A 24,711-nucleotide genomic window follows, 5' to 3' on the forward strand; every position below is an offset into this window, starting at 1 on the left:
GTCAGCCACCCTCAGCAACCTGTGCTCTGTCCCCACTGCTAGTTAAAGCGATTCCTCTGGCGTGTGTCCCTTCAGCGACCCGGGGGGCAGTTCCCAAGGGGGCGGGGCCAGCGGCATCTGAGGCATTCTCATCCGGGCATTCCCCAGATGCCGCAGCCGCCATCTTTGTTTTGTGCTGAAAGTCGCTACTGACGCCCGCGGACGGCCGGGCGAGGGGAAGTGGCAAGATGGCGGCTCCCAGGGCGGAGGCGTGGGGGCGCGCTTCGGCGGCCACAGGGCTGGGGACGCCTGTGCCTGACCCGAGCGCGGCCTGACCCCAAGCCAAGCGCGCAGCGGCACCGGTCCCTCGCCGCGAGGCAGCGCGAGGTTCTTTTAAGAAGCCTCGGCCGGGAGGAGAAGCCTGCGAGGGCGGGGTGTGGGGGGAAGCAGTGACGTCGCCCGACTCCGCCCCCTCGCCCGACCGCCGCCGCCGCCATGTTTAGTTGTTACTTCTTCACACAAGATGGCGGCTCCCAGGGAGGAGGCATGAGCGCCCTGCCGTTACCGCTCCTCCTGCCGTACAGTTGCCACTTCGGGGCCTAACTCTGCCTCTTTGAAGCGGCTCCTGTGGGACGGAGTCATAAGGAGGGAAGCGAGGATCGGACGCTGCCTTGTGTTTGGTTTGCAGTGGAAGAACTGACCCAAGAGGAAGAGAATAGGGGGGAAGGGGGAGCTAGTCTCAAGATGGCGACTCCCAGGGCGGCAGGCGCAGCCTGAGCAGCAGAGGCGGACTAAAGGGAGACGCTCGAGACCTCACGAGCCGTAAGGCGCGAGCCTCCGAGCAGCCCTCGAGAACTCAAGCTCGTTTCACTGGCCTCCGGCGCGCCTCTATTCTTTACAAGTGTCGAGGCTGTTTAGGGAGCGGCCTCTGCACTAAGCGCTGGGCGGGGAAGCGGGACGTTCTCAAGATGGCGGCTCCCACAATTGTGGTCTGAGCTCCGGCGGGGCTGGGACAACCGCAGCGCTTGTGGCTCATTTCCACCCGCCCCGGAAGCCGGCCAGTGCAGGAGACTTGGGGGGTGTGGGAACCGGGCCGGGGCTCCGCCATTTCCGGCGGGGGAGGGCTACGATTGAGGAAGGGAGGAGAGAGAGGCGGCTCAAGATGGCGGCTCCCAGGGCCTCCCGCTCGAGCTTCTAAGTGGGAGCTCTCAGGCAAAAGTAGTCAGGGCGGCGGGACTCAGCGACCTCCAGCTTCTCGGGTCTAGGCGCTCGACAGCTTCAGGAGGCTCTTAAGGAGACGTGGTGAGCGAGAAGAAGGGGAAGAGTAGAAGAGAAGGAGAATAGTTAAGATGGCGGCGTCCATGGAGCCGTTCACCGCTGTGTGAGGAACCGCTTCTCTGTGCGAGACGCCTTAGACGAAAGGGGGTGTGTGTGAGTGGAATTGGGGGTCTCCCTTCTCGCTTGGTGACTTTTTTCACCGCGCCCTTTCCCGGAACTATGGCTTCGGCCGTGTCACCCGCCAACTCGCCAGCAGTGCTCCTGCAGCCCCGCTGGAAGCGAGTGGTGGGTTGGTCGGGTCCAGTGCCCCGGCCCCGCCACGGCCACCGCGCCGTGGCCATCAAGGAGCTCATCGTGGTGTTTGGCGGCGGCAACGAGGGGATAGTGGACGAACTGCACGTGTACAACACGGGTGAGTGCAAAGCCCGTTGGGTTCTCGGATCTTTCCCTCCTCCCTTCATCTCCTCCCTCTCCCTCCTTTTCCCTCCCTCTCTCTCCCCTTCCTTCCCTCCTCCCTCTCTCTCCTTCCTCCCTCTCCCGCCTTCTCCTCCCCTCCCCTGCAGCCCTCTCCCCCGCCTCCTATTCCCCCTCTCCGTCCGCACCATTCTGCTACTTCTCCCCTCAGTGACCGTTTGCTCTGCCCGGCATCTCTGCTTTCCCTTTGCTCTTTTCCCCATTCTTACACCCCTGATTCCCATGTGTTTGAGAGGCGCTTTTCATTATTGGAGAGGAACCCTGTACCCTGGCTGGTGAGGGAGCGGGGGCGGCGCCCGCTGTGGTGACTTCAGACAGACACCGTTACCCCCGCCAGGCGGGCGGATGCGTCCCTTTGGCGCAGAGTCCCACCCCCTTCCTCCCTCCTCCTGCGCCCGGTCCGCTCTTCCTCATCTCTGGTGCTCTTTCGGGAGAAATGACAACTTCTAGATTACAGATTAGGTCGCCGTCTCGAGAAAAGGAGCAGAGTTGAGCAGCCTAATCCCGACCTGGGGGAGGGGGGCGGGTTGTGTGCTGCGCTGGGTAACCGTCTCCTGGGGACCCACAGCTCAGACGACATTGCTGCTTCCCTCTTGCAGCGTTGACTTCTCCAGTGTTTCTCTACAGATTTCCTGTTGTCTCGATCTGGGATCCTTTGATGTGAGAAATGATTTAATTCCAGTGATCCCGCAGCAGGCTGAGGAGGTTCCCCTGCCCATTCTCATGCCTCCCCCAAAGCCCGGGCCTGGTTGGTTGGGAGGGGCAAGGTTCGGTCAAAGCTGAAGACTGCGGTGCGCCTCTGTCTCTCCGGGTGCTGCTGCCGTGCCGTGCCGGCTCGCCTTCGGCCTGTTGCCTGGTGTCTCCGCTAAGTCTCTAGGGCTTAGCCGCATCCTCCTGCGGCCCCCTCCCCCGTGGTGGCCACTTGGCCCGGTTGGTACACCTGGCGCCTCCTTGGGCCCGAGCTGCCTGTTGAATGGACGCTGGCCCGCAGGGCCTCGCCTGGCCCGGAGGGAGGGAGGGGCTCGGCGGGCGTTTTCGCTGGGAGCGGTGGGCCTAGGTGCCTTGCGGTCCAGTCCACAGCCTGAGAGATGGAGGCGGGGCTGCGGAAAACCCCCTCCCAGCTCAGACAGCGTGCTTTTAGGAAGCTCCCCTCCGCAGCTCGCAGTCGCATTCGGGTCAGCCGCGGCCAGGGGCCGGCTTCCAGCTCTTTCCCCCTCGCCATCTCATCTGGTGAGCTCCTTTGGCCCCAGAGCCATCCTGTCCCAGGGTTCTGGCGGTACGGTGTCCTCGGGTCTGGGCACCTCCTTCCAGCTTTGAGGTTGCTCTGGGATAAGGTGTTGGTTGGAGTGCTGAGGCTTGGAGCTGGGCTCTCGGTTGGGTGCTCCCCACCCCCGCCTCCCCCAAGGCACAGAGTTTAGTTTTCTCTGCATCTTGTAGGTTATTGACCCTACAAAGTTGACTTTCAAGAGGCTGGTGGGTTGCCGGTGACCCTTCACATTCTGGGTCTGAGCACCTGTTGCCTCCAGTGAGGCTGGGCTGGTTGGTGGTGCTCTGTGCCAGATCAGACAGCTGCAGCGGCAACGATTAGCCCGGTAAGGTAAGGTTGAGGGGCAGGGCTGTTTTTAGAGAGGCCGTTGCCCTGAGCAGAACCTCCTAAACTCCTTGGACCAACTTCATTCTCGTAAGGCCTGGAGCAGGCTCCTTGGCAAGGAAAGACAATTTTAGAAAGTAGGGCAGGGGCCTAATTACCATCAGCTCCAAAGTCCACTGCTTCCTGGGGCCTCTGTGTATTCATTAGTTTATTAAAATGAATTGAGCCCTTTGGCGTTAATTCATTCCCCATCTGCAAGGGTGTGTTGTATAGTAGAGGATAGCCAGCCTTCCGAAGGGCTGCAGCCCTGGCTTCCTCCAGGATAGCAGTTTGGAAAGTGCCCTATGAACTCCCTCGGTGACGTCTCACGGTGACGTCTCAGGAGAGCCGTTAGCTGACCCAGCTCCCCGGTCCTCACCAAGTGTTTGCTATTTGACAGAGCCTTGAGCTCCTGCTGTTCTCAGAAAGACAGGCTTGGTGTTGCCTCTCTCCCACCAGCTGTGGCGCAGATGCGCAGCATCCTTAGCTGCTGTCTTGACAGCCAGCCTCCTGCTTATCTTGGTTTTGGTTTGTTTATAAATTTATTTATTTATTTATTTTTGGCTGCGTTGGGTCTTCGTTGCTGCGCGCGGGCTTTCTCTAGTTGCGGCGAGCGGGGGCTACTCTTCGCTGTGGTGTGTGGGCTTCTCATTGCGGTGGCTTCTCGTTGTGGAGCAGGGGCTCTAGGCGCGTGGGCTTCAGTAGTTGTGGCACTCAGGCTCAGTAGTTGTGGCGCGTGGGCTCTAGAGTGCAGGCTCAGTAGTTGTGGCGCACGGGCTTAGTTGCTCCGTAGCATATGGGATCTTCCTGGACCAGAGTTCAAACCCGTGTCCCCTGCATTGGCAGGAGGATTCTTAACCACTACGCCACCAGAGAAGTCCCTTGGTTTTGTTTTAAATGAGGTCAGAGCATACTCTCTAGTGCTTTTCCTTCTGCAAGATGAGTGCTCAGAGACACTCGCCCTTCGGAGAGAGTTCCCCATTGCTAAGACAAAGGGCTCCAGGGGGCACGTGCTTGCCTCGCTGTCTTGGTCAGCTCAGAGATCGGGGTCAGGGGCTGACAGGGCTGGGGGTGGCAGGTGTGCACTTGAAGGGTGTGTGTGAGAAAGTGTGTGTCCTTCCTATTTGGTGGCTGTGAAACACTTCACAGGCCTTTGGGAGATCTTAGGGTAGCAACTGTCCTTGACCTCGGGGAATTTTACTTCAACAGCAAAGCGGATTACCCAGAAGACCCGGCCCTGACACAGTGGGGTGCGCCCTGGTGAGGGGAGGGTGTGGCTGGTTGCCAAACCAGTGGCCCAGGGCTGGTCTGCCTCAGTGGTTCTCAAATGTCTGCAACTGATACCACTGGAAGGAGCCTTGGAAAACATCTAGTGGGACTTCCTTGTTTTTGCACATGAGGAAATTGGGGTCTGAGAGGGGAAGTGACAGGTCCAGGGTCACCCTGCCAGCTGGCAGTGGAGTCAGGCAGAATACAGGCCGTCACCGAGACTGTCGGGCTGTCTCGCCCTTCAGTTAAGGGGTGCGGGCCACCACCTTAGAGACACCTCCCTGTTCCTCTGTCCCTGGAGCTAATTGGTCACTAAATTGAGCTTATCTCAAACCTGTTCCCCCTCCGTTCCGGGTCCTTCTTGCTCTCACAGTCACTTCCTGCTCGGCCCGGCTGGTTTCACTTGTCGGGAAGTCACGTTCAGCCTTCAAGGCCCCGCTCCCATGTCACCTCTTCTGAGACACACACACCCCCACCCCCCCACCCCCGCTTCGAGCCTCGGCCGAGCAGGAAGGCAGCTGCGGGGGGGGCTCGGCCACCTCCCACCTCCTGGGTACAGGCCTCCCTTCCTCGGTCCCCCTCCCAGCCGAGAGTGGCGACAAGCCCAAGCCTAGGGAGAAGGAGGGACCCGGAGGTCAGGTCATGCACTGCCCGCCCCGCTACATGAGCGAGAGATGATATGACTGGGGGCAGCTGCCATCTCAGGGTAGAACTGGGACTGTACTTGATGTGAAGAGCGGCGGGTTCTGGCTTCAGACCAGAAGCTGCACCGCCTCACAGACTGCTCCTGATGGCAGTGCAGGGGGCCCCTGCCCTGCCTGGAGTGTTCTAGAATGAGATCAGCCCCTCTTGGGTGCTGTAGAATGAGCTGTCAGGACGTCACAGGTCCCTCTAGCCCGGCCCGCTGAGTCAGAGGTGGCAGGTGACGACAGAGCTGCCGTTTCCCGTGTCACCTCCTCCCGGCCCTCAGGTGGGCACCTAGCAGTCACTTTAAGTTGGTGACAAGGTTCTCATCTCTGTGGGTGTGTTTCGCCCTGTGACTTCGGGTAAGTTACTTCCACTCCTGGTCTCTGTTCCTTTGTCCACGGAGGGAGGCTCAGAGGTCTGTGTCGGCTTCTATCCCGGGAACTTGGATGAAGCTCCTTCCGGGCACCGCGGGAGGCCATCTCCCCCAGTTCGGGTAGGGCTGATGGCTCCAGCCTGGAAAGCTGCTGCTCTTCTCGGTTTGTCTTTGTGCTGCGCGGGAGGATGGGGTGGAGCGCGGGGGTCTGGGGCCTGGGCGTGCGGAGCAGGCAGGGGACCCGGAGGGGGGCGCTGGGCGTCCCGGAGGCCCGCTGGCTGCTGAACTGAGGACGGGACCCACAGCCCACCGCAAACTAACGTGTACACTTGGGAAGCGGCGAGCCGGGCGCCTTTACCTCGGCAGGTGTGGTGTGCTTTCGGGGGGGGGGGCGGGGGGCAGGCCTCTCTGCCCAGCTGCAAGTAGAGTCGGGTTACCCAGCCCGGACGGGGTCAGGGACCGGGTGCGCAGTGCTGTCCCGGCTCCTATCGCCCCGGCAGGGGCTCTGTTCGCTCCCAGGTCCGTGCCCTGCCCACCGGCCCCTCAGTCCCAATTCGCTTGCCTACGTTCGACCAAAAGTGATCGAGGGCCGTGGAATCAGATTTGCAGTTGGCTGCCGGTTTGGGGTTTTCGGAGAGAGTGTGGTGTATGTTTTAGGGGATGGCCCTTCAAATAACATAGGACAGAAGGCATCCCTCACAAGAGGGCAGTGTTTGCCCCCGGACTTTTCCGGGAAGACCTGGCATAGCAGACGTGGGGGTGGTGGCCCAGGAGGGGCAAGGATGCCAGGCAGAGCAGGGGCAGGTTGGGAGCCCCAGCCCGGCTAGAGGCGATGGGCTTTGGGCAGCTTAGTTGGCACTGACTGCCGCCACCTCTGCCCGTGTTCTGGAGGGGGGAGGGGGTGGGCCCCGGGGGAGGCTGCCCCGGACCGTCACCCGGGAAACAGCAGTAGAGATTGATTCGTACCCCCATGGTCCTCCCCAGCTTGTACCGCGGGCTGCTGCTCCCGGCCTGCACTGGTACCTCTTTTGGCCACTTAGAGGTGCAGCCATGGGCCCCTGGACGGTATTTTGGGTGTTAGATGTTTCTTTCCGATGAGCCGTAGAGTGGTGGGAGGTGGCCACATCGCCAGAAGCTGACGAATTTTCTTGGTCAGTGACTTCCTGCTTTTAAGACGACCGTGACGAGAAGCAGGGTGATCACAGGCTGTTTTGAGGTGGCCTCTGAGGCCAAGGGGTTTGGAAGATGGCTTGGATAGAGGGCTGGCACTTGGATGGTAAAAGGAGAAAGTCCCACATCCTTGGGAAGAGAGGCAGTGCCTCAGCCCCTCCTTTCTTAGACTGTATTTTGAAGGCTGGTGGGTGTGGGGAGGAAGAGGGGTGGAGGTTCTGGTTCTAGGGGCTCCCGAGGCGGTCTGACTTCTGCTAACTTTTGTTCTCCAGCGACCAACCAGTGGTTCATCCCGGCCGTGAGAGGGGACATCCCTCCTGGATGTGCAGCCTATGGCTTCGTGTGCGATGGGACTCGCCTGCTGGTGTTTGGCGGGATGGTGGAATACGGCAAATACAGCAACGACCTCTACGAGCTCCAGGTGAGGCCCCGGTTGTTGGGACGGGGGCGGGGGCAGGCCCCGTGCCACCCAGGACCTTCTCACTCCCTTCAGGTCCCTCCCTCATCAGCACCAGCCCTTCCCTGTGCGGCCAATGGCCCGGCTCATCCCCGATTTAATCACTGAGTCTTGATTTTGCAGGCAAGCCGGTGGGAGTGGAAGAGACTCAAAGCAAAGACGCCCAAAAACGGGCCCCCTCCGTGTCCCCGGCTCGGGCACAGCTTCTCCCTTGTGGGCAACAAATGTTACCTGTTTGGGGGTCTGGCCAACGATAGCGAGGACCCCAAGAACAACATTCCGAGGTGAGACTTTGTCCTGTTCATGTGGAATCCCATGAAGGCGGGTGCTCGCCCACACGCCAGCCAAGCCTGCCGTACCAAGTCCCTTTCCTTTGTGAAGCAAGAGGGTGGCACTGGATGCCCTCTAAGGAGCTTTCCAGCACTGAGGTTTCTAACCCCGAGGAGGCCTCGTGGGAGGAGGGCCAGGCCAGGAGGTAGAAACCCACCTTGCCTTGGGCTGCTTCCTGCTCCTCGGACCCAGTTTAGAGCTGGCGCTTTGCTTCTCAGCATCTGCTGCCTGCAGCCTTCGTGATGGGTGTTGTCCTTTCTAAAGTTTGGCGGTAGTCCTGAGATGGTGCCCCCTTTTCACCCGGGAGGCCCTCATATCATGCCCAGCTTTGTGTGCAGGGCAGACTGGCACACCCCATCCGGCTCTTCCTCTTCTCCTCTCTCTACTCCTCTGGAGCTTCTGGTAGCCCCTCCTTCGGGACGAAGGTAGAAGACCTTGGAGTTCGTGCGGCCTCAGCCCCCTTTGTCTCCCCAGGAGTCCACTGTTCACCCATCGAAGCCAGTGGCCCGCCATAACTGACTGTCCTTCTCCAGGTACCTGAATGACTTATACATCTTGGAACTGCGGCCAGGCTCTGGAGTGGTAGCCTGGGACATTCCCATCACTTACGGCGTCCTTCCCCCACCCCGGGAGTCGCACACCGCAGTGGTCTACACCGAGAAGGACAACAAGAAGTCCAAGCTGGTGATCTACGGAGGGATGAGTGGCTGCCGGCTGGGTGACCTCTGGACCCTGGATATCGGTAAGATGTGGGGGCGGCCGACGTGTGGTGTTGTGTTGGGGCTCACGGGGAGGGGAGTGTCCCCCCAGCCCCGTACTTGCTGCAGGGTCAGGATAGGACCCATCTGGGTCTGTCATCTTTGCCCCGAGCTTGTGGCGTTGCTTGAAGAAAGAGCAGGGCTCGGTTGGCTGAGTTGGTCTGCTGTCTTCCAGAGAGTGAGGGGAGAGGGAAGGGCCTTTCTAGAATGGAACTGTGTAGGTGAGGTAGCACCCGTCCCTGTCGACTTGTCAGTGGTCAGGCTGTGCCAGGAGCGGGGCCCCCTGCTCTGTCACAGTCAGGGGGGATGTACAGATGCCCTTAGAGCCACGGGGACTCCTCGGGCTGGTCGGCAGGTGGGGAAGTGGGAACGGTTGAAAGGAGTTCAGGCTTTCGACCTGAAGAAGGCTGAGGGGAGAAGGTGGCCGACCACACATCTCTAGAGGGTTAGGTGGTCCTGTGGGGCAGCATCGGTGCTCGAAAGAAACAGTGTCTCGGGAGCAGAATCCCCAGCAGCAGCGGCTCTGTAGGTGGCGGAGGTGGTGTGGGAGAGAGTGTGTCTCGCGGGGAGTCAGAAGGTGCGCCCGCCGCTCCTACCCCGGCCCCAGGCACGGTGCTGGCTTGTAGCGGGTGCTCAGTGAAGGTTCAGAGGATGGTAAACACAGCTTGGGAAATGCCAGAACCTGGTGATCAGAGGGCCTCCCATGGGCTGTAGGGAGTCCAGGTGTGGAATTCTTACGCTGGGTCAGCACCTGCCTCCCCGCACCTTCCCTGTGTCCGGGGCACATCCTGTGGGTCAGAGGGCCCGTGTCCGACCCAGTGTGGGTAACCTTCCCTTCCCATTGCTCTGCAGAGACTCTGACGTGGAATAAGCCCAGCCTCAGCGGGGTGGCACCTCTTCCTCGAAGCCTCCACTCGGCTACGACCATAGGAAACAAGTGAGCAGCCAGCCACGGCTTTTCCCTTCCTAGCCCGCCCCAGCCCCACCCCCACCCCCACCCCCACCCCCACCCCCGTGGGCTCGCAGCTTCCTTCCAGCAACCCCTAAGGCCTGAGGAGACCTCTTTCTGGCTGGGCTGGCGTTCGGCAGCCCCATCTTTCCATTATGACCCTGGGGGACTGAGAAAAGACAGAGGGTAGAGGGGCACAGACCGTCTTCTCTGCCAGCAGCTGAGTGTTTTTGTCAGCGCCAAGGTCCCAAAGTGAATATAAGAACGATGGGGACTGAGGTGAGCTTTAGGTGAGCTAAACCGAGGCTCCACATACTGGAGGTGACACAGTTCTTGTGAGGGCTGAGCCACCAAGTAGGAGAGGGCCACGTCCAGAGCTTCGTGCGTCCTGGGGAGAGCTAGAGGACCAAGTGTGTTCAGAAGTTTCTGGATGGAAGAGGTGGCCTCTAGCTTGGCACCTCCTCTACAATCCTCTCCTACTCTTCCCTCCCTCGTCCCAGAATGTACGTGTTTGGTGGCTGGGTGCCTCTCGTCATGGATGACGTCAAAGTGGCCACACACGAGAAGGAGTGGAAGTGTACCAACACACTGGCCTGTCTCAACCTGGGTATGGCCTCCTCGGGCTGGGCTCAGAGCGGCCTCCTCGGCCTGAAAGCTGTGTGGGGAGCGCAGGGAGCTGAGCTGCTGCTAGGCCGTGCCTCTAGAATCCACAAGGAGTAGCCAGTGGTCCAAGTGCTCTGAGGGACTCTCGTCCTTTGCGTCTTCTGAATAGGCTCTTCCTACCCAGCGTAACCACACAGAGCATCCTTCCTGTCTCCTGTTGGTGGTTTCTCACCCACCCTGCAGGGACTTTGCTATATACACGAGCGTTGCCTATAGGTTCCTTTAAAACCGAGGAAACAGGACAGCGGCCTGCTCTACGCAGCGCGGCGCCTGACCCTTGCACTTACTCTGTCCTGGAGACCATCCCATCCCTGCAGGGCGAGTGGCCTCATTCTTTTGAATTGCTCTCGTGGTGTCAAAACTTGCACCAACGCTTCTCGTGAGTATCCTCGCACCATTCTTGCCAAGTGCAGTTGTATTCAAAGAGGAAGACTTAGACGTAGACTTGCTTTCAGAGGGATGTTGCTGTACACACAGATGCCCCTGGCAGTGTTTGCCAGGCCGGCAAACAGTTTGCTCTTCGCGGAGCCCAGTAGGCACTTGACTCTCCCCATGGGCCAGCCCCCATTCCCTCCCCTGAGCCCTGGCTGCATCAGCACGAACATCACACTGCCAGGTACCTTCTGGGTTAAGTTTGCCTTAATCGTGAGTGAGGGTATGTATTTTTCCTTGGATCCTCTTGTCACCTTTTCTGTAACTTGCGTTCATCTTTGCCCATCTCTTTCTAGAGGCTCTTGTGTTGCTTGATGTGTGAGAAGGGAAACCTTTGGCTGTGTTTCACATAGTTTTCTCAGTTTGTAGTTCATGGTTTATAATTTTTTACGGTCTTTTTGTTATATGGAGTTGTTTTTGTCTTTATCTTTGTCTTAATTTAGTAATCTTTGATGACTTCCTGGTTTTAATTCCCCATCCCTGACAGCGAAAGGCCAAAGAGCCCTTGGGGGTTGTCTATTCCTCTGCCCCCTGCTAACCTCCACATCCTGCCCTCCCCAGATACCATGGCCTGGGAGACCATCCTGATGGATACGCTGGAGGACAATATTCCCCGGGCCCGCGCCGGCCACTGTGCTGTAGCCATCAACACCCGTCTGTACATTTGGAGTGGGCGTGACGGCTACCGAAAGGCCTGGAATAACCAGGTCTGCTGTAAGGACCTCTGGTACCTGGAAACAGGTAAGGCCGACCAGAGGAGAGCTGCCATGCCCACCCCTGAAGTCTCTGCCACCGCCTTCTCACCAGCGGTGCTCTCTTACAGAAAAGCCACCGCCCCCGGCCCGGGTACAGCTGGTACGAGCCAACACCAACTCCCTGGAGGTGAGCTGGGGGGCTGTGGCAACAGCCGACAGTTATCTTCTGCAGCTCCAGAAATATGACATTCCTGCCACGGCTGCTACTGCCACCTCCCCTACACCCAATCCAGTCCCATCTGTGCCTGCCAACCCTCCCAAGAGCCCTGCCCCAGCAGCAGCCGCGCCTGCTGTGCAGCCACTGACCCAAGTAGGCATCACGCTCCTGCCCCAGGCTGCGGCCACGACCCCATCCACCACCACCATCCAGGTCCTGCCGACGGTGCCTGGTAGCTCGATCTCCGTGCCTGCCGCAGCCAGGACTCAAGGTGAGCTGGGGGCCGGGCTCTCAAGGGCAGGATCCGGCCCACCAGGGGGTCACGTGCCTGAGTGAGGACCGCTGGACAGACGGCACACCTGGTGGCCGTTCGTGCAGGCTTGTGGCCAAGTGGTGGTGGGGGACCTCGGTCTTGACCTTGGAGGCTGTCACTGAGGGTGTCTGGAAGGGCCAGATGTGAAGCACAAGCAGGTCACAGAAGCTGTTCGCCTCTGCCCCTTCTCTTGCCAGGTGTCCCTGCTGTTCTCAAAGTGACCGGTCCTCAGGCTACAACAGGAACCCCGTTGGTCACCATGCGACCTGCCAGCCAGGCTGGGAAAGCCCCTGTCACTGTGACCTCCCTTCCCGCAGGCGTGCGGATGGTCGTGCCTACACAGAGCGCCCAGGGGACAGTGAGAAGCTAGGGCGGGGCGGGGCTTTCCTGGTGGTCGGTGGTGCGCTGACAGGGTTTGAGTCCCGCTCATCCTGGACCTGTAAAGTGCCGATGAGGCAACCGCTCGTCACTAACTTAAGGGTTAATAAGTTCATGCCTCAGAACGAGCCGTCTGACCTCAAGGGCATTTTAAATGTATATTTTCTTGTCCTGGAGCCTGAGGGGAGAATCTAGCCAGCTGGGGTTTGATTCAGCCACATGAGGAGAGAGCTGTATCTGTCTCCGTGGTCTTTAGGAAAGATCCAGAACTACTGGTAACTCTTGCTGCCGGGTTGTTGTGCCTCGTCAGTGGTAGGAGTCCACGTCTGGGGTCAGTAGAGCAGGGCCCGGCAGTCCTGACGCTGAGAGGTGCCGCTTCAGGGCGAGCCAGGCGGGTTCTGGCGCAGGCCGTGGAGCAGGGAGCGTGGTGGCCTCGGGCCTGGCACTCCCTGTGGGCTCACGCTCCCTGTGCCCACTGCAGGTCATCGGCAGCAGCCCGCAGATGAGTGGCATGGCGGCGTTGGCAGCCGCGGCTGCCGCCACCCAGAAGATCCCTCCTTCCTCGGCACCCACGGTGCTGAGTGTCCCGGCCGGCACCACCATCGTCAAAACTGTGGCCGTGACGCCTGGCACCACCACCCTCCCAGCCACTGTGAAGGTGGCCTCCTCGCCAGTCATGGTGAGCATCCCTTGGGCCTGGTTCTCAGCCTTGGGGCCGGGGGCTTCTGGGCCCTGTGATCAGACAGCGGTCACTCCTTCTGGGCTTCGGACCAACCCACGGAGGCTGTAGGTCCGTAACTGGTGTTTGCTGTGGGCTGTGGAATAAGCTGGCAGCCGTAGGGGTGTGGCAGCCTTAGGCTAGACTTGCTGGCCCAGTGTCCTCCCTTGCTTTGCTAGAGGAAAGGTAAACCAAACTGAGCTGGGGACGCACTCACGCATGCATGCGTGGGGCAGGGCAGGCTAGAGTTTTGCTGTGCGCCCTCTCCCCACCCCACCCCCGCCCCCGCCATTCCAGGCAGAGGCTGGTGCGCTCTCTGCCCCGCCCACCACTCTTCTCTGCTCCCTCCAGGTGAGCAACCCAGCCACTCGCATGCTGAAGACTGCAGCCGCCCAGGTGGGGACATCTGTCTCCTCTGCTGCCAACACGTCCACCCGCCCCATCATCACAGTACACAAGTCGGGGACTGTGACAGTGGCCCAGCAAGCACAGGTGGTGACCACAGTGGTGGGTGGGGTCACCAAGACCATCACCCTGGTGAAGAGCCCCATCTCTGTCCCAGGAGGCAGTGCTCTGGTGAGTGGTGGGTGCCAGGAGAGTCCAGTCCAGGCCGTGCCCTTGACTGGTCTCTGGATCACTCTCTGTGCTCTGTCTCTTCCTTTTCAGATTTCCAATCTGGGCAAAGTGATGTCAGTGGTCCAGACCAAACCAGTTCAGACTTCTGCAGTCACAGGCCAGGCGTCTACAGGCCCGGTGACTCAGATCATCCAGGTGAGCTCGTGGGCCCCAGACTGTGACACAAGCAAGAGTGGGCGCTGGCCTGGGGTTAGAACTCGCGTCCCTGCCTAGACATGATCCCATGAGCACAGATGGCACAGAAGGTCCTGCTGCTTGGTCCTGTCACCCTCGGTCTTCAGAATATTCTGAGCTGCTTGGGCTGCCAGTGGAGACTAGCCAGACCAGAGTCACCGTTAAACTTGCCATTCTTCTAAAAAAAGGATGGATAGATATATATGGGTATAACTGAATCACTTAGCTGTACACCTGAAACTAATACAACATTGTAGATCAGCTGTGTTTCAATTAAAACTAAAAAAAAAAAAAAAAAACCATTTCCCATCTTGACAACGATGCCGGTTCAGCTCACCCCCACTTCACGTGTTTTCCCCTTACAGACCAAAGGGCCCCTGCCAGCTGGGACTATCCTGAAGCTGGTGACATCAGCAGATGGGAAGCCCACCACCATCATCACTACCACGCAGGCCAGCGGGGCAGGGACTAAGCCCACCATCCTGGGCATCAGCAGCGTGTCCCCCAGCACCACCAAGCCTGGCACGACCACTATCATCAAGACCATCCCCATGTCGGCCATCATCACGCAGGCGGGCGCCACGGGTAGGGGCCTCCTCCAGCGTGCTGGTGAGGGACAACGTCAGGAGGGAAAAGGCAGGCAGATGGAGGGCGGGCTGCGACGTGTTTCCATTCTGGTTTTCCCCTCTTTTCCACCCTCTCCCTGCCTTTTCCTTAAGATATGTCGGGAGGTAGCAGGGGTACGGCTACAGTTGGTACTTCTTTGTTTTAATCAAGGGGCAGCAGGAGTAACTGCTTGAAAGGGGGCCCAAGAGAAACGGGACCTGGCAGCAGGCCCGGGTGGGAGGCCGGCGCTGTCCCTCGTGGCCCGGCCTGAAGCCAGGCTGCCCCCCTCTCCTCCAGGTGTGACCAGCAGTCCCGGCATCAAGTCCCCCATCACCATTATCACCACCAAGGTTATGACTTCCGGAACTGGAGCCCCTGCCAAAATCATCACTGCTGTTCCCAAAATCGCCACTGGCCACGGGCAGCAAGGAGTGACCCAGGTGCGGCGTGCCTGGCCCTCTCCTCACCCCAGAGTCCAGTCCGGGAGCCCAGCAGGCCACGTGGGTCTTCCCGTGGGGCCTGGGAGGGCCAGCGCAGGGTCTGGCCAGCCCACACGTGACGTGGGGTTGCTTTCCTCTGTCATCCCAGGTGGTGCTGAAGGGCGCCCCCGGCCAGCCGGGCACCATCCTCCGTACCGTGCCCATGGGCGGCGTCCGCCTGGTCACCCCTGTTACCGTCTCCGCTGTCAAGCCGGCTGTCACCACGTTGGTCGTGAAGGGCACAACAGGTGTGTAGGCCGTGGGGGGAGTGGGGCAGAGTTGGGGTGCGCCCCGGCCCCGCCTGCGCAGGGAGAAAAGCTGCCGTGAAGGCGGCGCCAACAGCGGACTTCCTCCCACATTCCACCCCCGCCTCCCTCTCTGCCTTCAGGCGTCACGACCCTAGGCACCGTGACAGGCACCGTGTCCACCAGCCTCGCCGGGGCCGGGGGCCACAGCACCAGTGCCTCCCTGGCCACACCCATCACCACCTTGGGCACCATCGCCACCCTCTCGAGCCAGGTGATCAACCCCACTGCCATCACCGTGTCGGCGGCACAGACCACGCTGACGGCAGCCGGTGGGCTCACCACCCCCACCATCACCATGCAGGTAGGGCAGCCGGGAGAGCACGTGGAAGCGCGGGCCCAGCCTCAGGGTTCCGGTCTCCACGTTGGGGCCATCCTCTCCAGGCTTCCTTCTGCTGCCATGTGCAGCTGGGTCCTTTTTTTCCCTCCCGTGTGTGGCACCCGTAGGACGGTTTCCCTGTAGCCATGTAATCACGATTCTTAGTCACCGTCTGATAGCGTGTCGTGCTGAGATAATATATTTCAGCCATTTTTAGTTTTTGAGCGTTAGGCTTTTTCTTTCGTGATACTGTAGAGGATACGATAATTCATTTTGGGGTGCATACAGCATCTTTCTCTTCGTACGTTGTAAGCTGAATTGCTGGTAAAGTGCTGAAGCGTCTGTGGCTGGCCTTGGTACAGCCTGGGGTCAGCAGGGTTCCCAGCCCAGGCCTTGCCCCCGGCCAGCCCCTTCCCAGTCCCCGTGGCCCTTGAGGTGATGCAGTACCTCTTCCTAGGTTCCTGAGAGAGTCAGTGTTTGGGGTCAGAGGGTGAGCAGGTCCTGGATTTGCCAGCTTTGTTGCTTTAGGAGCCAAGTTGGCGGTCCCAGCCACCGTAGGGGATGCTGTACTAATTCCCCATCTGGCCTCTTCCCCAGCCTGTCTCCCAGCCTACCCAGGTGACTCTGATCACAGCGCCCAGCGGGGTAGAGGCCCAGCCTGTGCACGACCTCCCCGTGTCCATTCTGGCCTCGCCTACTACGGAACAGCCCACGGCCACGGTTACCATCGCTGACTCAGGCCAGGGTGACGTGCAGCCTGGCACTGTGACACTGGTGTGCTCCAACCCGCCCTGCGAAACCCATGAGACGGGCACCACCAACACAGCCACCACCACCGTCGTGGCTAATCTTGGGGGGCACCCGCAGCCCACCCAAGTGCAGTTTGTCTGCGACAGACAAGAGGCAGCTGCTTCTCTCGTGAGCTCCACAGTGGGCCAGCAGAACGGCAGCGTGGTTCGCGTCTGTTCCAACCCGCCGTGCGAGACCCATGACACGGGCACCACCAACACAGCCACCACCGCCACCTCCAACATGGCTGGGCAGCACAGCTGCTCCAACCCGCCGTGTGAGACCCACGAGACGGGCACCACCAGCACAGCCACCACCGCCATGTCGGGCATCGGAGCCGGGCAGCGGCGAGACGTCCGGTACACCTGTGTGGGAAGCACTGTGCCCGCCATGGTCCGGGCCAGCATGGCTGCCGGGGCGTCAGAGGGGGCCCAGGGCTCTGTCAAGCCCTCGTGCCAAACCCGCCAGACCAGCGCGACCAGCACCACCATGACTGTGATGGCCACCGGGGCCCCGTGCTCAGCTGGCCCGCTCTTCAGACCAAGCCTGGCCCTGGAGGCTGGTGGCCGTGGCGCCACGCTCGTGCAGTTGGGCCCTCTGAGCACCCAGGTCAGGCCTGGCGGTGAGGGTAGCCCCCTAGCTGGCCTGGGCCCGCTGGTGTCTGTGGGGCGCCAGCCGGAGGCACATCACGCCCACACGACGTACACCGCCACCACGGCCCGCTCTATCGTGGGTGGCGGGGAACCCATTGAGGTGCAGGGGATGCCCGCGCTTGGGTACGAGAGCTCGCCTGGCGCCGCTGTGACTGCGAAGGCCCTGGAGGCACTGCTGTGCTCCTCGGCCACCGTGACGCAGGTCTGCTCCAATCCCCCGTGCGAGACCCACGAGACGGGCACCACCCCTACGCCCACCACCGCCATGTCCACCGGGGGTGCAGGCCAGCCAGAGGGTGGGCAGCAGCCCCCCGCTGGCCGCCCCTGTGAGACGCACCAGACGGCTTCCACCGGTACCACCATGTCAGTCAGCATGGGTGCCCTGCTCCCTGACGCCACGCCCTCCCACAGAACCCTAGAGTCCGGCTTGGAGGGGGCGGCACCATCCGCAGTTACCCCCCAGGCTGGAGCTTCGTTGCTGGCTCCTTTCCCGACGCAGAGGGTGTGCTCCAACCCACCCTGTGAGACCCACGAGACAGGCACCACGCACACGGCCACCACCGTCACCTCCAACATGAGTTCCAACCAAGGTAGGTGGACGCAGCCAGCCTGGCACCCGTGCTCCCCGGGGCCCAGGCCCCAGCAAGAGGCCCTCGGTTTGATTCCGCGGAGCTCGGTTAACTAGCCTGGGCGGGTCCTCTGGGCGATGGTGTCCCCTGCTGGCAGAGCTGGGTGGAAACCCTGCTGGAGTGGGGCCTGTCATCCTGCTCTCCGCTTGCCCCCTGCAGACCCCCCGCCGCCCGCCAGCGACCAGGGAGAGGTGGAGAGCACCCAGGGCGACGGCGTGAACATCCCAGGTTCCAGTCCTATCACGACAACGGTGTCCTCCACGCTGACACGGGCCGTGACCACTGTGACACAGTCCACACCGGTCCCGGGCCCTTCGGTGCCGGTAAGAGCCTCTGGAGGGCCCCGCTCTGTCTGCCTCCCTGCTGCCCGCTGCACTTCAGGCCTGCGCTGTTCCAGGATTGGACACCAGGTGTCGCTCTCGCTCCAGGCACGTGCCACCCCTGGTTCCTTTTCCAGACCATAGAAGGGCAGCCTCGTGCCTGACAAGGCAGGGCGCAGGAGGCCCCCAGGCTTGGTGGGTGTCTCCTGGGCGCTTTTCTTTCTGTAGCTGTTCCCTATGGCTTGTTACTTGTCTGTTGCCTGTAAGAGTGGCACAGCGGGAGTCTGAGGGCCCCTTTGGCGAGGCAGGGAAACCTCTGTGAGGATGGGGTAAAATTGGCCGGCAGGTCAAGGGTCTCTACTCCTCTTGCCACACCCCCCACTGCTCAGTGACCTGCCGCCCCTGCTCATCAGATGGGATCATGGCGGCCCCTGGGGAATGCAAATCCTGACCCACAGGGAAAGATGAAGGTCTGCCTGGTTCTGGTCTCCCACTCCTTCCCTCTGACAGGGGCTTCTCTCCCTTTCTAGAAGATCTCATCAGTGACTGAGACTACCCCAGGGGCTCTGACCACCGAAGTCCCCATCCCGGCCACGATAACAGTGACCATAGCCAACACAGAAACTTCTGACATGCCCTTCTCTGCTGTTGACATCCTGCAGCCCCCAGAGGAGCTCCAGGCCTCGCCAGGGCCTCGCCAGCAGCTTCCGCCACGGCAGCTCCTGCAGCCTGCCTCCGCACCCCTGATGGGGGAGTCCGCCGAGGTCCTGTCAGCCTCCCAGGCCCCCGAGCTCCAGGCCGCCGTGGATCTGAGCAGTACAGGGGACCCGTCTTCAGGCCAGGAGCCTGCCAGCTCAGCCGTGGTAGCCACTGTGGTGGTCCAGCCGCCCCCGCCCACGCAGTCCGAAGTAGACCAGTTGTCACTTCCCCAAGAGCTGATGGCTGAGGCCCAGGCGGGCACCACTACCCTCATGGTAACGGGGCTCACTCCCGAGGAGCTGGCGGTGACTGCCGCTGCTGAAGCGGCCGCCCAGGCCGCGGCCACAGAGGAAGCCCAGGCCCTGGCCATCCAGGCCGTGCTCCAGGCCGCGCAGCAGGCCGTCATGGGTAGGTGCTGGGGGCACGGTAGGTGGCTCACCCCACTGTCTTTGGTTAAGGGTAGGTGGGAGCCCCGAGGGGAAGACGGACTCCTCGGGAGGCGTGAGGAACCCGGGTTCTGGAGCCTCCTGGCTGGCAGGCCCCGGTGACAGGCAGCCTGGGAAGAGGAGGCTCGTCTCCCGCTAGGGCAGCACGCCGCAGACTTGACAGGGAGGGCAGGCTGACTTGGGCGCCCAGGAAGGAAGCGGGCTTTCTCGGGTGGGGGAGGGCAGGGTAGAGGTGGGCCGGAGACGAGGTCTGAGAGACTCTGAGGGCCGGTTCTGAGGGCCGGCGCCCACCAGGGCTGCCCCTAGCTCCGGGAGGGCGGTGACCGTGGGCAGCTGGGGCTGGGCTCTCCCGCCTACTGCTCCTCCTAAGTAGAAGTCGTGTCCACCTGGAGCAGGCACCGGGGAGCCCATGGACACGTCGGAGGCGGCGGCCGCTGTGACGCAGGCAGAGCTGAGCCACCTGTCGGCCGAGGGCCAGGAGGGCCAGGCTACCACCATCCCCATCGTGCTGACACAGCAGGAGCTGGCCGCCCTGGTGCAGCAGCAGCAGCTCCAGGAGGCGCAGGCCCAGCAGCAGCAGCACCACCTCCCCACGGAGGCGCTGGCCCCTGCCGACAGCCTCAATGACCCGAGCATCGAGAGCAACTGCCTCAACGAGCTGGCCGGGGCTGCGCCCAGCACCGTGGCACTGCTGCCCTCCACGGCCACCGAGAGTGAGTGGGGCCCTGCTCCCCCGGGGAACTCGGTTGATTGTGGAAGAAAGTCTCGGGACGGGGCGGGGGCTGGTCCCGGGCCCCTCCGTGCAGAGGCGGGCGTGTCCTCTAGCCTGCGGGAAGGGCTCCCACGCAAAAGCCAGGTCTCCGGGGCCTTTCCTGTTGATGCCGTCTTTACTCCCAGGCCTGGCTCCATCCAACACGTTTGTGGCCCCCCAGCCAGTCGTGGTCGCCAGTCCCGCGAAGCTGCAGGCCGCGGCTACCCTGACAGAAGTGGCCAATGGCATCGAGTCCCTAGGCGTAGTGAGTCTGGAGTGACGGGGACTCGGGGGTGGGGTGCAGCATCTGGGCCCCGAGGGTGGAGGGCCTGATCTCTTCTCCCCTCTCTGACTTCCAGAAGCCAGACCTACCGCCCCCGCCCAGCAAAGCCCCCGTGAAGAAAGAGAACCAGTGGTTTGATGTGGGGGTCATTAAAGGCACCAACGTGATGGTGACACACTATTTCCTGCCATCTGATGACGCTGCCCCGTCGGATGTAAGTGTCCCCGCGAGCTGAGACCCCCGGGTGGGTAGCGATTTATGAAGCTCCCCGGGGGCACGCCTGTCTTAGAGCTGCCCCCTCTCTCTCCCTGTGACTCTTGAAGTGGCTGTGAAGCCCAGCGTCGGCCCACCTTGCCCTGTCCCCCCCTTGTCGTGAAGGAGCTGCCGTGGCTGCCCTTTCCCCGGCCCACCCACCTCACCGTGTGGACCTGCATCGTGCCCAGGGTAGAAAACTCCTCTGCTGGCCCCAGAGCCATGCTCCAGCAGCCCTCTCACGTCACTTCCGTGTCTCCCTTCCTGTTCGCCCGGCCTCTTCCCGCAGGACGACTCGGGCACGGTGCCCGACTATAACCAGCTGAAGAAGCAGGAGCTGCAACCTGGTACTGCCTATAAGTTCCGTGTTGCCGGGATCAACGCCTGTGGCCGGGGGCCCTTCAGCGAGATCTCAGCCTTTAAGACGTGTCTGCCTGGCTTCCCGGGAGCCCCCTGTGCCATTAAGATCAGCAAAGTGAGTCTCGCCGTTGCGTCAGCCTCTGCCCTCGGCTAAGTCCGTGCGCTCTGTGTTGGCCCGGGTGGGGGTGACTCGGGAGGGGGCCCCAAGGTGTGGGCGGAGCCAGCTGGCTCTGGGGTGAGGCTTCTGGTCCTGGCTCTGTCAGCGACTGCCAGGGAGACAAGGGCAAGTTCCTCCCCGTGCCTCTGCCACCGCCTCCCCCTTTGACACACTGTGTGCTGTGCTCCACGTGGTCTTTCATCTAATCCTTAACCCCCCGATGAGGAGGAGACCGAGGCCCCAGGAGGCTAAACGAGAAGCCGTGCGCTAGGTGGCCAAGCAGGGCTAGGAAGGCTGTTTGGAGCCCCGCTCGTTTCATTGTGCTGTCGCGTCAGGCTGCCTTCCAGGTGTGGGCAGAAGAAGCCATCTCTTTGGAGCTCCTCGAACTCTGCTCTGAAATAGCTTTGTTGTGTTAGCAGGAGGGGTGAAGTATGAGCAGTCAGTTCCGGAGGCTTTGAAGCATTCCAGGCCCTCTGTACCCGGGCGGGCGGGGTGGGAATAAGTCACGAAGGCCGAAGATGGCCCAGCTTTTGGTCTCTGCCCCCCTCGGTTCCAGAGTCCAGATGGTGCTCACCTCACCTGGGAGCCGCCCTCTGTGACCTCCGGAAAGATCATCGAGTACTCGGTGTACCTGGCCATCCAGAGCTCGCAGTCTGGGGGCGAGCCCAAGAGCTCCACCCCCGCGCAGCTGGCCTTCATGCGGGTGTACTGTGGGCCCAGCCCCTCCTGCCTTGTGCAGTCCTCCAGCCTCTCCAACGCCCACATCGACTACACCACCAAGCCCGCCATCATCTTCCGCATCGCTGCCCGCAACGAGAAGGGCTACGGCCCAGCCACGCAAGTCAGGTGGTTGCAAGGTGGGTGCTGTTCGTTGGGCTCCTTGGGGCAGCTCTAGGGAGAGGTTGGGGGGAGGCGGAGGAGAGCCCCGCGAGCGTCTCCGGGACCACCCGGCTCCAAGCTGGACTTGGTGGCTTTATATTCTGGGGCGGGTGAGGGCCTAGGGCCCTGGGGCAATGTCTCGGAGTGGAGGGTTGCTCGCCTTATCTGGGGGTGCAGAAAAAGCTGCTCGGGGCTGGTGGGGGCGGGGAGGGCTGCCGGGACCTGCAGCAGGAGGCACGGGGTGGGGAGCAGAGGCCTCGGGCTGCTCCGTCAGGAGTTGGCACGGGGTTGGGGGGGCCACAGGCGTCGTCCCCGCTCTCGTCCCCTCAGCTGGGCCACTGGAGTCGTCTCACCCCCGTTGCTGAGCTGCTCCCTCACTGTTGCCTCTTTCCTTTCAGAAACCAGTAAAGACAGCTCTGGCGCCAAGCCGGCCAGCAAGCGGCCCATGTCCTCTCCAGAAATGTAAGTGGGGAATGCCTTTCAGGAGCCTTCTGAGGCCAGGGGTGGGCGGATCCCGGGAGGAAGGAGCCGTGGGGACAGTAGGGTCCACCTTCTCCTTAAGCGAGGGGGGCTGCTTAACCGGGCGTGACGCCCCGCTAGGGCCCAGTCAGAGCCCCCGATGAGTCCCGCTCACTTCACCGTGGGGACCCACACTGACGCTTTCGCTCTGCCTTTGCCTCCCGTCTCCCAAGGAAATCCGCTCCAAAGAAATCAAAAGCAGACGGTCAGTGAGAGGCAGCTGCCCTGCGCCTGGCTGCTTCTCCAGATTCCCCTCTGCTTCAGGACCGCCACCCGCCCGGGCCTGCCCGCCCCGCCCACCCGGCGCTCACTTCGCCCTCACGAGCCACCACACCGGCTGCCATTCTCTCTCCCTCTCTCTCCCTCTGTTTTAAAAATAATCTTGAGAAAGCACATTTTACCATTGCTGTGGGGAGGAAGCAGAAGGCAGATGTGGAAGAGCCCCCCTTCCTCTCCCCGCCCAGCGCCTGCCAGGGGACCAAGGCCCCAGGAGTGGGGGGTGGGCGTGGAAGCCGAGGAGAGGTGCCCCCCCCCCGCCCCTTCCCCACCTCCACACCCTGAACTGGGTATCTGTCTGGTTCTGTTGCATTTTCTTCCATTAGTGTTTCCCGACACCCGCCCGCCCTTCTGCTTCTCCCACCCCGCCCTGCCTGGCACTCCCATGGGAAGCTGACACATTTTCTCAGAGGCCTTCATACACCCACCTCTTTCTCCCTTCCCTTTTCTTTCCCATTTGAAAAAAGAGAAGAAAGAAAAAGAAAGAGGTGGAGAAGGAACCCCATGGTGGCCTGAGCAGTGTTCTGTGAAAACCTCCCGACTCCCAATTGGGGCGTAGAGTAGTCGCCCACGGAGCCTGGCTTCTGCCTCTCTGGGGTTGGGGCTAGGGGCCACATCACCAACTGCTGCATTTGTTTTTTTTTTGTTTGTTTTTTGTTTTTTTTTTTTGCGGTATGTGGGCCTCTCACTGTTGTGGCCTCTCCCGTTGCGGAGCACAGGCTCCAGACGCGCAGGCTCAGCGGCCATGGCTCACGGGCCCAGCCGCTCCGCGGCATGTGGGATCTTCCCGGACCGGGGCACGAACCCATGTCCCCTGCATCGGCAGGCGGACTCTCAACCACTGCGCCACCAGGGAAGCCCTGTTGTATTTTTTTTTTAAGTTGAAATTGATGGAGTTAACATTTTTATTGTAATTTTAGCCTTAGCGTGTGGGGTTTTGTCCCTTTTTTTTGTTGTTGTTGTTAGCTGTGTACAGAATGTGTATCTTCTCCCCCCCCCCCCCCCGCCTTTTGTTTAAACTCTTTTTCTCCTTGGCTAAGCCTTGGCAGGGATCTTTCTGGAGGAGAAGCTGGGGCAGCCAGGGTAGGAGAGACATGGAATCTCCCCTGTGGGCCTGGTGTTTGCTGCCCAGCCCGGTTTCCTCTTTCTGGCCCCTGCCCTCTGCCCCTCTGCCTGTCCCCAGGCCTCTGGGACAAAGGAGGGTGAGCCGTCAAACCTCACTCCCCACGGGCAGTTGCTCCACACCTAGAGGCTTGAGCTTGAGAGTCCACTAGAGCCCAAGATTGGGTCGCTGAGGAGGAGGGTGTGGAGGTGGGGGCCACGGCCTGACACCCAGTCCTGGGTTCACAGCACTCTCCACGACCCCCAGGCTCGCTCCCTGGCATGACCGCTTAGAGCATCCAACACCCACAACTGCCGCTTCCTGCAGCCGCCCTCTCTCGACAAAGCTGATGCATGATGGAGGGGAACTTGGCCTCAGAGGCAGCCTGGGAGGGCAAGTTGGGTGGTACCACCGATTCTGTGAATTTACAGTGCAGTCCCCAAGCTGGGCCCATCCTCCTAGGGCCAGGCTTGGTGGGCTTGGGGCTCTGCTCGGAATGGCTAGTGACAGCTTGCTGCCCCACGCCCAAGCTTTAGGCAACGAGTGAGACTTGCAGGCGGGTCGCACAGAAGGATTTGAAATGACCAGCCGGTCTCTTCAAAACCCCTTTCTCTGCCCTGGAGACGCAGCTGTGGCCGGGGGGACCCCAGCCTCTGCAAACCCCCGCCCCTGGCCCACGCCCTCTGGGGCCTCTGGTTTGTTGTATTATAGTATATTTCGCTGTGGAAAACGTCATGTTTAGTCACCTTGGAGCCCACCGCCTGGTCCCATTGTTTTCCCCCATCCCTATTCCCAAGCACCCGTTGATCTCTTGTTTCTGGAAACAGTAAGCTCGTTCACCTATTGTAGAGTAACCCCCGTGACTCAATATTACCATAGTGCGATGTCGTTTTGTGCTATTTTGAACAATTAAAAGACTTTTTTTGAAATAACCATCTGCCGTATTGCTGTGTCGGGGGCTCCCACAAGAGGATTCCTGAGATGGGAAGTTGGGCCCCACAGGGCTCACCAGAACCCTCAGGGAGCCTCTTGTTCGCAGGGCCTGCTGTGAGCGGGATTCTGCTTCCCCATTGGCTCCCGTGTCTCAAAGTTCTGTGGGCTGTGGCCTTGGCACTGAGCTGCATTAGGACCAGGTTGCCCACAGAAGATCCCATGATGGTGGCCAGAGTGCAGGCCACAGGCCAAGGGGCTCCCCGGACACCTGTTGCCGATTCCCTGTGTGGAGACCAGGTCACCTTCCTTCTCCCCAACCAGCGGACAGGGGACCGGGTCCAAGGCCTGGCAGGTCGCCAGCCGCCACCCTCCTT

At 61.2% G+C, this 24,711-nt stretch overlaps 1 protein-coding gene across 8 annotated transcripts; it reads left to right on the forward strand.

Annotated features, from left to right (window-relative positions):
• The first annotated feature begins 195 nt into the window (after positions 1-195).
• HCFC1 (host cell factor C1) lies at positions 196-24,315 on the forward strand. 8 transcript variants are annotated; one of them, XM_060086596.1, is made up of 26 exons: positions 196-1,669; positions 7,133-7,281; positions 7,441-7,601; positions 8,181-8,389; positions 9,258-9,342; positions 9,855-9,961; positions 11,011-11,190; positions 11,273-11,632; positions 11,872-12,032; positions 12,534-12,731; positions 13,122-13,346; positions 13,437-13,541; positions 13,946-14,189; positions 14,484-14,626; positions 14,775-14,913; positions 15,054-15,274; positions 15,887-17,321; positions 17,520-17,683; positions 18,211-18,787; positions 19,218-19,538; positions 19,723-19,841; positions 19,936-20,073; positions 20,401-20,586; positions 21,185-21,485; positions 21,906-21,969; positions 22,200-24,315. In XM_060086596.1, the coding sequence occupies exons 1-26, from the start codon at positions 1,477-1,479 to the stop codon at positions 22,237-22,239; spliced, it is 6,225 nt and encodes a 2,074-aa protein (XP_059942579.1). In that variant the 5' UTR covers positions 196-1,476; the 3' UTR covers positions 22,240-24,315. The 8 variants fall into 8 exon arrangements, with proteins under 8 accessions (XP_059942579.1, XP_059942582.1, XP_059942584.1 ...); XM_060086599.1 differs by having other exon boundaries at positions 18,214-18,787; XM_060086601.1 differs by having other exon boundaries at positions 18,343-18,787.
• Positions 24,316-24,711: the final 396 nt, after the last annotated feature.

Source organism: Mesoplodon densirostris, chromosome X, assembly GCF_025265405.1.
Source record: "Mesoplodon densirostris isolate mMesDen1 chromosome X, mMesDen1 primary haplotype, whole genome shotgun sequence".
Lineage (NCBI taxonomy): Eukaryota > Metazoa > Chordata > Mammalia > Artiodactyla > Ziphiidae > Mesoplodon > Mesoplodon densirostris.

Excerpts from the sequence above, each read along its gene's own strand:
- HCFC1 (XM_060086596.1), top strand. The coding sequence starts at position 1,477 with ATGGCTTCGGCCGTGTCACCCGCCAACTCGCCAGCAGTGCTCCTGCAG. Across the intron at positions 18,788-19,217 it reads CGCGCAGCAGGCCGTCATGG|CAGGCACCGGGGAGCCCATG; the intron begins GTAGGTGCTGGG and ends GTCCACCTGGAG. Across the intron at positions 19,539-19,722 it reads GCCCTCCACGGCCACCGAGA|GCCTGGCTCCATCCAACACG; the intron begins GTGAGTGGGGCC and ends CTTTACTCCCAG.